The 18890-nt window shown below is 47.6% G+C and overlaps 1 protein-coding gene across 1 annotated transcript in view; it reads right to left on the bottom strand.

Moving 5' to 3' along the window:
• Positions 1–18890, bottom strand: part of NHERF2 (NHERF family PDZ scaffold protein 2) — a 95095-nt gene that overhangs the window by 8723 nt on the left and 67482 nt on the right. Inside the window, exons 3-4 of the mRNA XM_067534232.1 lie at positions 6619–6798; positions 838–991 (exon numbers count right to left, since the gene is read on the bottom strand). Of these exons, the coding sequence (XP_067390333.1) occupies positions 838–991; positions 6619–6798 (334 nt within the window). The remainder of the gene's footprint in view (positions 1–837; positions 992–6618; positions 6799–18890) is intronic.

The raw sequence follows: 18890 nt of genomic DNA, 5'->3' as shown, positions 1-18890 counted from the left end.
TGTGTGTGTGTGTGTGTGTGTGTGTGTGTGTGTGTGTGTGTGTGTGTGTGTGAGAGAGAGAGAGAGAGAGAGAGAGAGAGAGAGAGAGAGAGAGAGAGAGAGAGCATATGCTTTCTAAAGGCGACGAGAAGTTAAAGGATCTTTACATTTTTTCTTCTGGTGTCCAAATCCAGACATTCTAAGGAAAAGAAAATATGCCCCAGGACAACAGCGGAATGACTTGCAAGCTTCCCTACCCGGTCCTTATATATGGGACATATCATCTTTGGGACTTAGCAACTGCCATATTGGATCAGAACAATGGTTCACTTAGTCCAATAGCCTGCCTCTGACAGTGCCAGATGCTTCAGAGGAAGATGAAAGAAACGCCTGGACAGTTATGTAATAATCCGCTATTAGTGGACGTTTTTTCCTAACCTCAGGCAGTTCAGTGTTCATTTTATGTCCTGAAGCGTGAGGACTGAGGTCTCTCATAAATTTTTACCCTAACTAGTTCTACATGACATGCTCATTATTCATACCCATGTCTGATGCTCTTCGGAAGGCTACTTAAATCTGTCTCAACATTTTGTGGCAGAGAATTTCACAGGTTAATTATGCATTGTTTAAAAAAAAAAAAAAAAAGTTTGGCTAACCGGGAAAGTATTGTTATTTCTATTTATAAAAACCTGCAAGATGCTCAGGTAACGACAGCAATAGGGGCTATATACGCACCTAGACAGGAAGAGGAAGTCACTGGGACCTGTGGTTCTAAATCACTTCTGAACGTCCGACCCCAAGCTCATAACAGCTGTGGGGAGCAGGGTACAGTCCCCTGGGGAGTAAGGAAGGTCTCACCTTTGATGTGCTCCTCCATGGGGATTATCCCCAGTTTCTTGAAGTATTCGTCCGTTTCGGGATCCACCACTAGAAGCGTGGCTTCGCTCTCCTTGGACTTGATGTTTGACACAACCTCGGAGTGCTTCATGCCTTCCACGTTTATCCCGTTCACCTGCAAAGGGAGCACGGCGGGGTGAGTGCTGATGGGCAAGTCACACACCAACACAACAAGCATCACCCTCAGGGTGCCGGGAAAAGTAGAGGTTGATTTCCTAAGCCTTGCTGGTAGGCAGCTTTTGGGCTATGTACCAGGCTCAGTGCCACACGCAAGCCTCTCTTTTGTAAAACCCTTTGCGCTGCACACAGCCGTATCAGGCACCTCACATCACCCGCAGGAATGACTCCACACATGACTTTTCCCAGCTAAATTAATAGCCTCAAAGGTTGGGTTTTTTTCAGGAGTTACCCCGGTTTTCCAGTTCCTGGCCCTCAAGCACCCACAAGAGGCGCCGCTAGTCCTCAGCAAGATGGGTTTCTCCCTCCTTGTGGGTTTGAAGCTAGGGGGACACAAGCGCTTTCATGCTCATCACCATGTCCTACCAAGCTCACCCAACAGAGGCAGCTTAGAGGGGCCTGTACCCAGAGCTTAGCTTGGTGAACTTCCATTCAGATGGCCACCAAAAGGTCCTTGTGAGATCCTCTTCCATTAGTTAGAAACTGCAACTCCCAGGTCACCTCTGCTTTTTGCCCGGGCCGCATCCTGAATGTGCATGTTCCGCCTGGTCATGGGAGCAGGAATCTCAGGTCTGCCACTGGCTGGGCAACTTTCAAAGGGGTTTTGAAAATTCGTCTACTTCACTGGTGCCAGAGGTGGGCAAAGTCCATCAGGCCACACCTAGTCTACCCCCATTGGCCACTGCAGTCCCCTACCCCACAGCACACTCTCCAATGGTTTGCCTAGTGCAGTTCTAAATGGCCAATGCCCCCATAACTATGTCCCTTGGGCGACTACATTACAGCCCAACAGATCCCACTATCATCTTCCCCTTCCCAGGACAAGCCACTGGTCAGTCCTTTCTGACCACAAGACCAGAGCTCCACAGCTGGGAAGGCTGCAGTCAGGTCTTTACTGCAGGTCTCCGAGAGCAAATGCCACGTGGCCTTCTTTAAAAACGTAACAAAAACCTCACACTGGAGTAAAGGATGGACTATTTGCTCCCATGTCTGCTCTGGCTACACAGAGTGGTGCATCTCTGCTGCACTGATTAATCGCTGTCCTTTGTTGGATGCTAATTGGTGCCTGTAAAGGACGGAGATATTATTCTCTTCATTATTCTATGCAACAAAGGAGGAACAATTGTGATCGCTGAGCATTATTCTTGGTGTGGAGTGAGCGCGCTCATTGTCCCAAGTGAAAAGATCCTGATGCTGCTGAACCACTCATTGCTTATTGGTACAGCCGCTTCCATTCGTTCTGCTCAATGAACCATTTTTAGCACTAATTTTTTAATTGCATGCTTTTCATTCGGTTACAAGAACGCAAACCACCCCTTTCCTCAGCAGGTTTGCACTTTGCATGTTAAAAAGACGGCTCAATAGCTTTCAGAACAGATGTGTTGATTTAGTCTTAACGGTAGCGCAATAGATATAGTTGATCCTCCCACTTGTAAATGTGCACTCTACAAATACAAATGGTAATGAAATTATGCAGCTCGCTAGAAATGTCTAGCTACTAGATTACAATGAGTTTTGAATGAGCTAAAGCGCTCGAAGATATTGTTCACTGCAGAAAGAGCGTTAGCTACTGAACTGTGTTTCTATTAAAAGGCCTGGATAACTTTATAATCAATGATACTTTCATTACACATGTATAATAGGATAACTCAGCCCTCATCTTTCAGGGCATCAGCTGATTGATTCAGTAGGTCAGGAAGGATTTTTCCAACCCCACACCATCACAGCATTGCAGTTTACTCTCTCGCGGGGCCTTTCATACAAGGATTCCAAAGCACTCCTCTTCTACCCCCACCTAAGGCAGGTGAGTATTATCTCCCCCCAGCTGTAGATGGGGAAACTGAGGCACAGAGCTGAGCTGTGACTTGCCTGGCATTACATACCACGTCAGTAGCAGAGCCTTGAACAGAACCAAGGAGGCTGGAGCTAGCTCTAACTCCAGATTCGCTCCCGGGAGGCTAGGCACCTTTGCATGAGGTTTCACCTTACCCTAAAGATTCAGGTATTGGCAGCTGCACCCCACTAGACAGGTCATGATATGGCTGGGTAAAACCTGCCTTCCCCCAAAGGCCCAGGTGTGTTGGTTTGGATTTAAAAGCCTCCAGCCACAGGGACACCCACAGTCTTGCAGCATTGCCATTTAGCGTCACATCATGAGGGGATCCTATCTGGCAAATGGAGGGAGACCCCACCTAGGGGCTGGGGAGAGAGAAACGCCTAGGAAACAACGGGCTAGTTAGTTCCACAAATACAGAGGCGGGGGCCAGCTGTGAAGCTCAAGCGTCCCCCCTACATTTGGGAGCATTGGGCTCGAAGGGATGGATTCTGCAAAACCGGCGTCAGCATCCTGGCCCGCTGCAATACAAGGGCCAAGCACAGCTGCCACCTGCAACCAACGCGTGAAAGGCAAACGGACACTTCGGCTTTCCGCCGCCTCTCCATATCCTAGCAACGCCGGCTGCCTTCTCTCCCGTAACTCTTGCTGCAGAGACTAAGTGAATTCAGGCCTCCGGGCACGGCTGGCGCAGGGGCCGAAGGGTGGCTCAGGCTGGGAATGGGGGCACCTGGGTGGCCCGTAGCGATGATCAGGGAGCTCCTGGCTTTTTTAACCCTGGTTACCCCGTGAGGCTTTGGCGACACTTTTCCGTTCACACCAGCGGCCACCTGGCGCTCGCCCCGGATCAAACACACATCCGGGCCAGCTCCGCGATTCCCGCGGAGCGGAGAGGCTGATGCGGAGGTGTGCTTTGAAACTCTGCCTTCGGAGACAAAGCAGGGAGCCGCTCTTTACCCACAATCCCTGGCACGCCGGTAAAACTCCTCGGCACAGGGGAGCTGCTGAGCATCAAATATTTATTGAAGCCCAAAGAGCCGGCGCGCGCGGATCAGGTTTCCGAAGGCTCCGTATCGCCTCTTGCCTCTCCATGCGTGTCGGGGGCTGTGCCGGGGACGGATAAATAAATAAAAAAATACCTGGCGGTGACATAACACGGCCACAAAGGGCTCCCTCCCCACCCGCTCTCCTCTGCCCAGGCACAGGCACTGCTAATGCAATAAACGTCCGGGTGCCCAGAGTGTGTTCAGGCCTTGACGAAGAGCAGATTTCAGGGCAGGGGGCAGGCAGGGCTCACTACACCATGCACCTGGGCTCCAGAGGTATTTAGGGTACAACTGTCCCTCTCCAACTATCAAGATAATCTGGGACCCGCCCAGCACCAATTAATACATTCCTTTAACGGGTCACTTAGGGAGACAGACTGCAGGCAGGCACCGATTCAGCAAAGCCAGTCGGCACGTGCCTACCTAAGTCTGCAGAAGAGAAGAGTGAAGGGGGATTTGATAGCAGCCTTCAACTACCTGAAGGGGGTCCCAGGGAGCATGGAGCTAGGCTGTTCTCAGTGGTGGCAGATGACAGAACAAGCAGCAACGGTCTCAAGTTGCAGCGGGGAAGGTCTAGCTTGGACATTAGGAAAAACATTGTCACTAGGAGGGTGGTGAAGCACTGGAATGGGTTACCTAGGGAGGTGGTGGAATCTCCATCCTCAGAGGTTTTTAAGCTGAGGCTTGACAAAGCCCTGGCTGGGATGGTTTAGCTGAGGTTAGTCCTGCTTTGAGCAGGGGGTTGCACTAGATACCTCCTGAGGTCCCTTCCAGCCCTCATCTTCTATGACTCTAAAGTGCACAGGTGATCCCCATTGACATCAATGGGATTATTCACGGGGTTGAAGCCAGGCAAAGTGCTTTGCTGTACCAGGATCTCAATGCACACTCTTACCCACTCACCCTGCTGGGCCTTTGGAACTCACTTCCACTGCTAGTAAGGAGTTTGCTAACCTTCAGAGTGTGCTGCAAGAGACCCATCTTTGCTCCCCAGCCTGGAAGGCGGTTCTTAGGGCCGAGTTGTGGTGGTGTGGGATTCCAGGGAGGAGGGTTTAAATTACATTTGTAACCTCTTTGGGACAGGGACTGCAATTCACTATAGGTTTGTACAGCACCAAACACAATGGGGCACCCACTTGGATGGTCTGGGCGTGCTACCACAATATAAATTTTAAATAATAACCATGTAAGTTGTTGCTGGAGAATTCGATCTTGGGTTAATGGATAGCTCTGTTTGTCTATTGGTGTATTTTTAAAATACCATCAAAAGCGTGCAGAGTTTTTGATGGTCATTCTTATAGAGTAGTAAAAATTACACAAACTAAATTAATGCAATTACATTCTGTAATTCTGTGGTTCTATCCTTTTAAACTATTTCTATTGTTCACAATTTAGTGAAGAGCAAATTCCTTTAAAGGATTATTTGTACTAACCCACCACAATCCACAACGTCATGTTTTAAAATCTGTTAGCACAGTTCATTACTACGGTTTCGACTGGATACATTAGGCTTCAGTTCCTGTCCTAAACTGAGGTGTGGCAGCATTGTTGTGTACTGTTAAACAGCTGCCATACAGAGGTGGCTGCACTTAAGTGATAGGTAAACAATGGCTAACCATAGGACAAAATTCTCCTATACTTCCAGCAGAGCTTCTCTAGCCACATTTGGCTGATACCCCTTCACTCAGGTCACTGGAAGCTACTGCATGGAATCTGCGAGAGACCCTCAGTGCAAACCAGAGAGAGAGTTCTGTCAATCATCCCCAAAGTACGCTGGGACTTCTGGGGATGGAAGAGGCTGCGTAAGGGTCAGACGTTTATCTAAAAGGACCAAAGTCGCATCACAGGGGCAGCCCAATAGCTGACGCTGCAGAAGAAGCAGAAAATTTCCTGCACTTCACTCCTGGGTGTTGTAGGGAAATGCTACCAAATATAAGGCCTGTTTCCTGCTGATGTCTGGGCCAAGGATGTATTTAAAGCAGGGATGGGCTCAATCCAAAATCCTGGATCCAGACACACATTGCCCCCAAACTGGGGGGAGTCCAGATCTGGACTTTACAGCTCATCCCCCATCTCTGTGTAAAAGGGGCCCTCAAGTTTGGAGATCTCAAATCGAGTTAGAGCCCAGGAGGCACAGCTGAGGAAAGCAGAGAGGCTGGAGGAAGGAAGCCTGTGGCATCTGGCTCTCTGCAGGCCCATTAAACCATTCCACCCCTCACCAATGGGCAGGGGAAGGGTCTAGCTCACAAGGGACTTTAGAATTCAGACCAGACTGCAGACCGGCTGCATTTCATCAACTGCAGAGCTTAATCCAGGGGAGCAATGCTGATTCCCTCCCAGGAGATGGAGCAGACGGACATCTGCACCAGCCGATACAGTGAAGCATCGTCATAACCACACTCTGCAGTGGCGCCCAGCCGCTGCCGGATCCTTGAAAGGAGGAGTTAAATGACCCAGAGAGACTCCTTCACTTTCTCTGCCCTGGGAAGGGTTGCTGGGTTTTAAGGACACAGACGAGGAAGTGAGATCAAATACCTTTGAGGAGCTGGGCCTCAGAGCCGTTTGCTTGTGCTGTGACGGCCAACATCTCTGGGAGAGAACAAGGATTCCCTCCCTGACCCGCTCAGTCTGTTTCACGACAGACCCCCAGAGCCACCACCCGGCTGCCTGCCATCAAGCCCCCACCTCTACAAGCTTGTCCTGGGGTCGGAGGCCCGCTTTCGAGGCTGGTGAATCTGGATCCACCGACCGGATGAACTGCCCGGGTCTGGACTTCTCACTGTGGAGGTTGAAGCCATAGCCGTTGGGGCCTTTCTTAAGGTGACAGAGTCGAGGACGCAGCTCCTTTGTTTGTCCATTTAAATCCTGAGGGAAAAGAATAAAAGCCACAGTCTTATATTTGCCGCCTTTTTTTTTTTTTTTTTTTTTTTTTTTTAATAAAGCAGATGCAACAATTAGAAACAAAAACAACAAGGAAACTGCATATCTGCGATACTGACCCTCTGCTCCCAGCCAAACAGGGACAGATTAACATATGCATTTCCTCTCATTGAGTCTATTTTAAAAAGCCAATTGTCCGACTCCATTCTGATACGAGAAAGAAAAATGCGTTTCCTGAATCATAAAGTGCTCAAATAAAAGACATCCATTTGTCTGGACTCCCACCTCTAAACACATGGGTCGACCCCTCCGCCCCCCACCAAGGCAGAAAGGAAACAGAGAAACAAGAGCCTGTTTGAAGAACACAGGATTTAGGAGACAATGCATTAACCTTAGTTATTTATTTAAGGCAGGGTCGTGCCCTGGGTCTGCTGACGTCAAGCAGCCAGTGCACACGGTTATAACAACATCTTCTCTTTAGATAGCTGCTTTCATTCAGAAGGATCCTGAAAAAGGGACAGCCAGTCCACACATGGTCTCATAGGATCACTTCCCTCGCCACTAGGATGAGACAAGGCGACCGCACAGAAATGCTGTGCAATGGGGTAGGGATCTGGCCATGGAAGAATGACCCCTTACCCAAAGGAGACTGCAGGGGGAATTTAGGGAGGTAGACGGTCATCGTCCATGTTGGACTTCGGTCAGCAACACTCACTCTTGCAAAAAGTGCCCGAAATTGTCAGGACATGCTACGGACCTTACCGGGGCCCCTCACACGGGGCCTGGGATGGGCTTGATAAAAGACACGGGAAACTTACGCGTGTTGCTTCATAGGTACTTCTGCAAGTCTCTTCATATTGGGTCAGGATTCAGAAACTGAACAAGACCTTCCAAACAAGCGAGGTCTGTGGGCAATGAAACCCCAGGCTGGCGATTACCTTGAACGTGTCACGAACCTCATGGGCTGGGCTACGAGGAAGGAAGGTCTTGTGGCTAACGCAGAAGAGACCTGGACTCTATTCCTGGCTTTGCCGCCTTAGACCCGACACTTACCCACTCCACGCCTCAGTTTCTCTATCTATGAGAGGCAGATTACACTTCCTTAGCTCAGAGGGGTTACAGAGCTTCATTTATTAATATCTGTGAACACAGAGATCCTTGCGTTTGGCAGAGGTGTAACGATACCAGCTGTAAGGCGCGGACTTTCATGGGCCAGCATCTTTAGCTTCCTGTACAACCACTTCCCATCTCTTGCTCATTTTTGCTGCTGTTTCCATGCCCCTCGCAGCAAAACCTCTTCCCGCAGGATCGCTAGGATCAGGACACTCCTGTAAAAGCCCACCCTCACCAGGACTTCCAGGCCAACCGTGCAGACCCAAGAGGGCCACAGAGTTTGGAGAAACGTCTAAACGCTGGGGGGCCAGAGCCTCGGCCAACTTCCACGTCAGGACACGCACATAGGGAGGGTGGAGCCTAGTTATTCGGTGGAGGACCCCAAGCACTGGACGGTGCATCAGGATCCTGGGTTCTCATCCCCGCTCTACCACTTGACTCACAGTAAAGCAATTTGGCAGGCGTGGCTGGAAAGTTTTGTTCTAACCGACAGCAGACAGTGCTAGTTATCACTGAAACAGTTTCTACTTGCCACCAACATCAGCTAGCCCCTGGGACATTTTCACCAGCCAGTTTTCATTGTGTTTAGTCTGGATTGGCCACGGAGGGCTGCTCACCCACTGCTGCTGTTCTATCCTGCACAGGGGCTGGGTTTCTTCTATTTATTTTGTTTGTAATTACAACTGAGCCTGTCTCGCCAGTGCAGCTTGAACAAACACGTCGGTTTATCCATCTGGGGTCCCATGAAGCTATTATAGGTCCGTGGAAAATAAACTTTGACTATATAAAAGCTTGCTGTAGGCAACAGATTAAAATTTCAGGAGCATGTGGTATGTTTAGCACTTTCCCTCATTCACGTGAGCATTGAAAGAAATTGCTTTATTGCAATGGCTGGGCTCATGGCTCAGCTCAGAAATGATTCAAAGCCAGCAGGGGGAGCAGCAGATATTAGGATTTCAGAAGGTCTGCAAAGCCAATGACCGTTCTCTTTAATTCATTAGCAACACAGCGGTGGAGTGATACGTACGTAGGTTAGAGCTGCTCCAAAAATGGGAATTCTTTTTTGTGTGGGAAACAAACAAAAACAATTTTGTACAAGTTTTCTGGGAACGTTTTTTGGTTTTTCATTGAAAACAAAAAACAAACAAAACCAGAAACCAAAAAACTGATTTTTTTGGTTAAAAATTGTCATGTTCTCTGTAAATAATAATAAATCATCATCATCCTCTGGTTTTGGTAAAGTATTTTGGGTGTTATTTCTTTATGAAACATCAGAAAGTTTCAACTCAAATGGAAATTTTCAGTGGAAATGTTTTTGTTTTGGTCAAAAAGCCATTTTTCGGAGAAAAAAATGCGACGAAAAAGTTCTGATGAGATCTAATTTGTAGATTTAAAAGCCAGCTGCACCTCCCCTATTGGGACGAGCATAGAGTGACCAGATAGCAAGTGGAAAAAAAACGGGACAGGAGTGGGGGGTAATAGGCTCCTATATAAGACAAAGCCCCAAATATCAGGACTGTCCCTATAACATCAGGACATCTGGTCACCCTAGATGAGCAGGTGGGGTCAATTCATGCGCGGAACAGGCAGAGGACAAGCAGGGTCTGTGCAAACTTCCCCTCTCACTTCCCAAGCCACATGCCTCCAGCCTGACCCATGCAGGAATCTCTGTGGCCCATTCAATCCGTGGCAGTCCTGCGGGGCTGCCCAGAAAGGAGAGCCACTAGGACCAACTATGATGTGGCCTGTCAGTCTGCAAGGAGCTGGACTGAAGTCACCAACCTGGGTCTGGAGTTACCCAGCAGCCTGGCATGCCATTCCAAATCCCCTGAGCGACCCATTTCCCCAACAACAGACGGCTTTGTCTTTAGTGCTGGTATCAGATTGTGATTTGCACACAAAAGGGGACAGACAGCCTCCTTTCAAACAACGGTATTTAGCTGCCGGCAGAAGGTGCGCTGGAAACGCAAGCAAACGCCTGCCCCCTTTGCCTCGTCTCTGCATGAATTACTTTGTGCGCCTCGGTCCTGCTGCCCTAGGCAGAGCACAAGCAACAGACAACACCCTGGCTGAGCAGAAAGCTGCAGGCTGCTCGACGCAGTGTACAATTCACGCCACGCAGAGGGCAAGCACGAGGCATGTACACAGTCTTCTATCTTGAGGGCTTTCCGTGGGTCGTTAGTGCTGCATAGGTCTTGTGCTGGCCCTCTGGATAGGCGTGAAAGGAGCTGGTGACCTTCCGCTGACACTAGTGTAATTATGGGGTTTGGATCATTGTTATAAAATACACTCTTTTTTTTTTTTTTTTTTTACATTTTGGCTGTTTCCTGTGCAATAATAATGATACTTAATAACAGCGCTCCCTTTCCTAACCCACCCTCAGCAGAGCGAAGCACTTCACAAACTCGAGCAGTGAGCAGGGAAGCAGAACTCAGGAGGCCTGCATTCTACTTCCATCTCTGCCACGGGCTTGCTGGATGACCGTAAGCCAGTTTAATGCGCTGTGCCTCAGTTTCCCCACCTGTAAAATGGGGGTGACGACACTGCCCTCCCTTTGTAAAGCACTGTGAGATCTATGGACGAAAAGTGCGATATGAACGTTCCCTAATATTACTAGCTGATTTAGTCTGACAGTTCCCCTGAGCGGTAGGTGTGCATTATCTCCATTTGCAGATCAGGAAAATGATCACAGGGGAACACCAGTTGCTACACAACAAGCAGGAGGACAGATACATTGACATTAGAGATGGCGACATTTTTTTTTTACCACAATTAACATTTTTCCACAAAAAGGCTCCTTCCGCCCCCAAAAAGAATTTCACTGGGGAAAGTTTACAACCAGCTCCAAACTGATCAGTCAAGAGATGGAAGGACCCACAGGGGCTCACTGAGATGTTGCATAAAAGAGGAAAAAGTCAGCACGCCAATGATAAGGGATGGCTGCGGTGCTGGTGACGGTGGTTACTCATGGGATTGCTTAAAAGGAAGGATAAAATAACATAATACCTTTCCTTGCAGCCACAGTAGACTGGGAGGATAAAAAGAAAGTATTGCTCACGTCTGAGGATGGACTCGGATGGAAGGTCACCCCTGGTCGCTATTGTTTGCTAGCAGCCTCTTTGCTGCCGATATAAATCACAGGGTGAAGCCCTAGATTCCTCCCTGGCTTGCATTCTGACTGCGGTCCCTTATCTGGCAGATAAGGACTGCTCCCGAAGCAATCAGAAGCCCTAACTGCTCTCGCCCTGCCAAGCTTATAGGAAATTAAAAGCCCCATAAACAGCTTCAGTCGCCTTTTTCCCTAACATCATAATCACATCAAAAATGTCTCCAGCTACAGGCTGTCAAAGCTCCTCACAGAGACGCAAGCAACCGGCACCACAGCTGCCCTCCCTGAACCGAGAACGAAGCAGCCGTGTGCTGGCGATGACAGGGCAGCGATAACTCCATTTGCCAGATGATTTACGGCGTTTGCCTCTCGAGCAGCCAGATGGACCGCCTCGCTCTTCATGCTGGACGTCTGCAGAGTGCGACACGGCCAACGTCACCTGGCACCAAGGGCAATTTGATGGCAGCGCAACCACAGATTAGTACGCTCGGCAGATTGTTTTTCAGACTCAAGAATTACATCGGAGCGGAGGAGAATTCCATTCTTATGGCAGGTCACTTCGTTCCATGGCACGTTCAAACTACACAAAGTAAAACTAATTGCTGCAAATTGCGGGAGTATGTGAAAGGGTCACCATCAAGATAAAAGTCCTGTTATGGGCAGCGAGATAGCCTGGAGTAACCAGCACAGTGGCGAGGAGTTAGAAAGTCATGCGTTCTCAGCCACCACCTCACTATGTGGCCTTGGACAATTCACCCCATCTCTTTGCCTCAGTTTCTTCATCTGTAATGGGGAAATAAAACTTACTGCCTCTCCTGGATGTTGTGAAGATTACAGTGACATTAACTCTACACTCATATTCTCATCCAAAACATTTGTAATCTATTATTGATCCATCAACCAACCCTAGGGTTTTATACCACAGCCCAGCATCATAGACTTCATGGAGTCACTGGGACTTCTTCCGTTTCAGAGTCAAATCTCTGCTTGGGGTAGGGTTTTTGTTTGGACTTTTTAGATGTTATGAATTTCCTCTTTTTGTTCCGGTTGTTGGCTGGCCTGAATTAACACGGTGCTTGGACAGATCTTGCATGGAGAATGAAAGGTGGTGAAGAGACCAATCAATTTTCAAGAGTTCTCTCATTTCCCAGCACCCCTGTCAAGACAATAATTACCTCTTGACGACACCCCCAGGTTCGATGTCTGATTATTACAGGAAAAACGTATCATGTAAACAATCCAATTACTCAAGATGATTCTATGACAGAATGCACATCCCCCAGCTGGAATGATGAAGCTGTTAATTTACTAACAGGATTCTAACCTCTTCTCAGTTATCCTTTCAAAGAAGGGATTTTTCTCAGGGAGTATAACCCTGGAAAATAATATGTGTCTGATCCAATGCCCACTGGGCATTTTTTTGATTTGCCAAAAGTTCTAAAAAATTTCATTTTCCGTTTGACTCAAAATGAATTTTTTTTTCCCCCTGATTTTTCGGAATTGCCAGTGAATTGAAAAAATTCATTATTCACAGAGTTCTGCTCCTCCGTGATGCATCACGGCAAGACAATGGGAAGGTGCAGGGGACTATAATCCATTCTGCTTTATAAATACGTTTTAGAGAGGCCAAATTAGTAGGGCTGGGTTTGACTTTTTTTTTTTTAAAGAGCTCTGAAATCCTAGAGTCTGTTTTCAATAGAAATAACAAGAGGACAGTGTCAGTGAGATGTTGTTTGAACTGTATTCCTGACCCAGAATCTGGTGATCACCATGACCGTGAGCAATACACAAGTGTATACAAAGTATTTTACTCCTATAATGCCCCAGGGATGCCTTATTGAACAATTTGTAAATGGGACTTCGTCCGGCAATATAATCCTCACGGGCCCTATTTTTGTTCTCTGGAAAGACAATGTGTCACTTGTACTGTCCACTCCTTTATTCCTAGTGAGCTAGCTACGCTCTGGTATTGTGTTCAAGCTTTGCTCTGTTTGCAGACTTTACTTTAACACAAGTTATGCGTGAAAAATTTCATAGATGTTACATTTACATACAGGCACGAAGGTGGGAAGGGTTGAGGATTGAAGACGAAATACACTGGGTTAAAGGCTTTTTATAAAGCAGTAAACTGATGTTTGTTCAAACCAATTTGTTCCTCTCACACCCCCATCTGGCATTCCCAACTGTTGCCTTGGTGGCTGGAAATATAAACTGGATCAAATCATTTCGTGCCCTATCATTTAAGTTTGTATCTGTACTGCGGCCGTTGTGGCGAGGGAAGCAGGGAAGTGACATGAAATGGCTTCGGTTTTCTAACCAAGTGCGTTCCTTTTGCAGCTCTGAACGAAGCAAAACTCAGACAAATGAAATTCCTTGCTGTCTGACGTCTTACAACAAAACCCACCAAGCCTCCTACCCACCAGAGAGGACTCCTAGATCCTCCTTTAAAGCCCCCCAGGAGTTTCGGGGTGCGGAACATGGGAAAGGCTCTGCAGCGGAAGTGTTCACATCTCCCACGAGAGGAAGACGAAATGCTACTATCAATGCCCGTTTGTTGTCTTTTAGCAACAGTCAGCCCTGGCTCTGGGGTTCACACTGGGTTCTGACAGGGCTGGAACCCGTCCAGGGAATGCAGCCCAGAGAGAGTCAGTTCTCTCACTCCCTTCTCTGCAGCACCAAGCGTTGCTTCCAGGAGACATCACCCTGCGCTGCCACTGCTTTAATTACACCGCCCGGGCAAGCTGGGAAACAATGCGGCTGAAAATACAAAATAGCAAAAGACAAAGGACAATCCGGGGGTGGTTTGGTTTTTTTAAACTGAGGCAAAGCTGCCTCCAGCGGTAACTGGCTCCAACACGCACCCGGCTGCGTCTCAGCTGGGCTTTTTGCTTTCGGTATTAGCGCCGGAAAGCTCATCTGTTTCAAAGCCCAGAATCTTTGTCCTAGACTCACACAGCCATATCCTGAGCTGGAGGGACGTGGAGGTAGCCCAGCTAACGAGCCGGCCTTGCCCCGATGTCCACCAGTGGAGGATCTAGCCCACAGCTTATTGCTCCTTACTGATGTGCGGTAGTGCTTGCTACACGCTAGGCACTTTCCAAACACTGACGGAGGGCAGCCCACGAGCACAAAAAGTCCAAAGACCAGGGAGCAGACAGGGCCAGAGAAACCACCCACCCACCCACAGACACACACACACTCTGCGACTCTGAGGTCTAGGATGCAGCTAACCCTATGTGGGTGGGCAAAGGGGGTGGGGGGGAGGAACCTCTCCCCCTACTCACTGGGACACCTGGCCAAAGGCCGTCGCCAGCTCAGATCCTGAGCTCCTGTCAAACCACTCAACCCCAACTGTGGCGTCTCAGCTCCTAGGGGCTCTGTAAGGCACGGCGCTAAACGCCTCCAAGGCAGGGGTTCTCAAACCGGCAGTCAGGACCCCTCAAGAGATCACAAGGTTACAATGCACATGCTGGGGCTGCAGCTGTTAGCCCCTGCACATGGCTGACTGCCAGAGCCTTTCACCCCTGGGTGATGGGAGAGCAGGGGCTGCTGGCTGGGTGTACAGCTGGGAGCTTCACTGGGAGCCGGGTGTACAGCTTCACTCGAGGCTGGTATGATGCCACTGCCCTCTGCCATCCAGCTTTGCCCGCTCTGCCATGCTATCAAGCTGGGACTAATCCGCGTCCTAGCTGTAGGAGTAAACGAAGTATCTAGCTTGGATCCTGTGGACAGGGCAGCAGACGAGGAGTCAAGAGACGCAGGCTCTAGACCGGGCTCTCTGGGCGAGTCCCACTGCCTCTCTGCATTTCGACGTCCCCACCAGTAAAACCGAGATGATGATACTCACCCACCTTTGTGACGCACTTTGAAAGCGACCGCGTAAAGTGCTAAATCTTATCGGAGCTTTCCCTGGCACCTGGTGAAACAAAGACAACTGCTTCACTGCCCTACAGCAGCCGAGATCTCCAGCCACAAGTCAAGAGGGTGACTCCTTGATTACCCCTATTCTATTACGAACAGCAGCTATTACTTCTGGTGGTTAAAATCTGGCTCTTGAACCTAGCAATAAACTAAGTTAGGCCAGGTTATGAAATGTAGATGACCGGTTGTTTCAGTGAATTAATGCAAGTTAATTTAAACAGGAAAGTATTATAATTCTAACATCTGCTGATAAAATGCAGGTACCTGAGGCACTAGCTAGCTATGTACTATTGACAAAACAGCGCTAACACTATTGGAATTCAAAACCAGTTCAATTACCTGGCAGTGGAAACGACTGTAACAGATGTCTGTAACATTCACAATATACATAGCCTGATACAAAACAGCCACACATTGCTCATCTATCTGCACAAACTTAGCAACCCAGTATCTTTCCCATGGCCTCGGAGCAGTAAGTTCACCCGTATTTGCAAATGTTTCCAGCCTGCCCTACAGAATTCTTCAAAAACTGCAGAAAACAGGAAATGATTCAACTGATTGAATAATATCAGAGCTCTGAGCTTTCGGAACGACCCTGAAGGATGCAGAGGGCCTGGGCTTAGAAAAAAAAGGTTGCCTCTTTCATGTAGAAGGTACATGCCTGGGGTGTTCTTTTCATGACTTTAAAACAGGCTATTTTAAGAAGCAAAAGCAAAAACTTTGAAATCTCTTTAATGCATCATGTAAAAAAAAACTGGAGTTTGAATAGCAGTGGAAGGTGCTGAAAAAGTGAAAGTCTGCAGATTTCTCTTAGAACCTGTTGTCCCACTGTGACAGAGGCACCTAAAATCAAACACTGAGATTCAAATAACGAGGTACATGATCATTATAGCTGATAACTATGTTCCCACTTCCGGCTCGTCCACAAAGTCCAGAATAAACTCCCAAAGACTTGATCCACCATACTACATTTACGGTGTTAGTGATCCCAGTCTCTTCCTCCCCAGACCACGGGTTCCAGCGAAGGTCTCGGTCGCAGGTCTTTTAGTAAACACAGAATTTTCCTAGGAATAAGCTCTAGAAGACAAGACTATTATTGTAGAGGGAGGAAGAGCCCTGTTAACAGAGAGGGCAGTTACCCACTGAAACAGCTTGTCAAAGATGGTGGCCGATTAAACCATCAGTTTAAACTGAAACCAGACATCTCTCTTTCTAAAAAAGATATGCTCTAGTTCAACCACATGAGCTTGATGCAGAAATTAGCAAGTGACATTGTCTGCCCTGTGTTATACAGGGGGTCAGACTACATGATCGTAATGGTCCCTTCTGGCTTTAAAAACAAAAACAAAAAACCCACAATGAATCCATGTATTCTCTAGTGGTTAAAACAAGGATTCTGGACTTTGATCCCAACTCAGTAAAGCACTGAAGCACACGCTTAACTTCCAACACATGCTTATGTCCCTTTGAGTTCAATGGGACTCAGGCACATGCTCAGATATTTTGCTGTAGAGTGTTAGATTTAAGTGCACCAGTGCTTCGGTGAATCCAAGACTCGGTTTCTATTGCCAGCTCAGCTATGTATTTCCTCTTTGACCTATGCCTCTGTTTCCCCATTTGCGCACTGAGAAGAACAACAGCTCCTAGCTCACAGGAGAAGTTTACTCTTTGCAAAAGCACTAAGGCCTAGATTTTTACAGATGCTGCTGTGCTCAGCGTTACAACACCTAACCGATTTAGAAGCCGGAGTCTCATTTTCAAAAGGAATTTAGGCACTTGGGATCCAAGATCCCATTGGCAGTCAATGGGTTCCTAAGTGCATAAATCACTTCTGAAACGGAGACTTAGGTGTTGAAACACTGAGCGCAGCAACACCTACATACCTTTAAAAATCGGCCTAGGATCCTTAGATGATTTTCTCTAGAAGACTGGTGTGTTATCTGGTCCCAGTATGAACATGTGGAACAGACTTACAATGGTGCAAAAGTGATCTGCATTAATAAGAATGTTTCAGCCAGTTGCATACGTATTCTTCTCTTTATGTATGTGTATAATAGATCAAGCGGGGCCTGCTGTTACTCTGCCAATATGTATATATTATTTAAGTGATATTCTAACTAAGTGTCCAATGACAACTGTTGATCACTAGGTTTGATAAAGTGGAATACAAATAAATGGTGTTTCATATTCCAGTAACATAAGCACTAATTTTGTGCGCGCGCACACACACACACACTCACACGTTCGTTCAGGTGCATTCTCTCTCTCAGATTTCACAGAGACTTGGAGTCTCGCTACATTTTAATTTTTACCATGAAACCTACAAAAAATTTAGCAGCGGTTAGGCAGCTGGTGTGCAGAGATCACTTCTTAGTATGCTGATTAGTACTGTCTCATTGTTTCCTTGCTCTCCTGTCGGTCTGTCTGTATCAAACTGCTGTCTCTTGCCTTATGCTTAGGTTGTCATTTTGTTCTGGGTTCGTACAGCGCCTCTCACAGCTTTCACAATATTTGGGGGTTTTCTTAAAGCCCCAGCTCCTGGAGTCAGGTGATACGTGAGAATTTCATTACAAATAAATACATTTCTAGCCTCATAGTGGCAGAGAAAAGTTTGAAAACATTAATCCTATGGGATCAAAAACCAGGAGGCAAATATAAAAAGAACCCAACTATTGGGTTTTTTGAAATCTCATGATTGTTGGAGACTCCACATGACTTTAGAACACTTATAGTTGGCAATCCTATGGCTACTGATACAGCCTGCTCTAGGCATATTCTAGCTCATTTCTGGGCCCTTGGCACTGTTCCCTTTGCCAGATTTATAGGGTTCGCTGCTGTGACCTGGCCTTACAGAGTAAATGCTCATTCATTCCCATTTTGCAACTAAAACACCCAACAGCACATTCCACCATGGACTCAGCATCATAAACGTCATTCGCCTTGATTAACGAGAGGTTTCTGCACAATTAACTAGTCAGGTGTCAGCCTCTGTGCAAACAGAGTCCATTCTCATAAGAACCAGATAAACCTCAGCTGGGATTTTAGTCTTTTCTGCTTCCCAACGGGTATATTCACTTTCCACCTTTACATTCCAGGAACCAGTGTTGAACTACAGCCAAGATGACACTGATATATTTTGGAGCCCAGCACTGTTGCAGCACCAGGATCCTGCTGTGGAAACTCAACAGAAAGATTTACACTACACAACTCCCCAACAGCTGCTTCAGTGACTACAGTCGCCAGCCCTCATTCAGGGCGCAACACAATGAGCTCAGTTCACTTGAAGACTGTCTACCATTCCCCTCCTCCCCCCCTTGACTTCAGTCAGTTTCACATTCTGCACATTGCCAATTTCACTTTCTGATTCCCTCCAGGGCTTTTGTGTCTGAGTTCCCAACACTCTGGAGGCAGTTTAAAGAAACACACAGAACCACACCCTGCGTTTTGGGCCTAACCGACCATACAGAGTCCCTTTATTGAATGCATTTTTCTTCTTGGAGGGGTCAGCTTTATGCTTTTCTGTTTAGACTCCACCTTGCCTTGCACTGAAATTTCACACGCTAAAAGGTAGAGACCGAAAACAGGACGTTGTGTGTGCAGGCAGGGGAATGGTAAGTGGTCAGTCACCTGCTCTCAGCCTTTCTGAGATGACCTCTTCAAGTCACAGTTGAGGTCAACAATGGTGTTAGTGGAGGTTTAATTTGTCATGCACAAAGAATAGCTGTGAGTGTTTCTGAGAGGTTTATTTTATTGTCCATCAATCACCCTGTGCACCTGGCTGAGGGCAGAATCAGGTCAGAGATGGAAGATGACAGAGAGGAGGGTCTGGGATGGTAAAACACTGGGGTCTCAATGAGGAAACCAAGTTCCTCCAGGGCTCTCCAAGGGAGAAGGAGAACTGATCAGAGATATGCCCTATAGCTGGTCCAGAGAG

This window comes from Emydura macquarii, unplaced genomic scaffold (assembly GCF_026122565.2).
Source record: "Emydura macquarii macquarii isolate MOO-44397 ecotype Brisbane River unplaced genomic scaffold, CSIRO-AGI_Emac_v2 contig_3390, whole genome shotgun sequence".
NCBI classification, from domain to species: Eukaryota; Metazoa; Chordata; order Testudines; family Chelidae; genus Emydura; species Emydura macquarii.
Note: the sequence above shows the minus strand (reverse complement) of the source record. Positions and strands in the feature narration are given on the sequence as shown.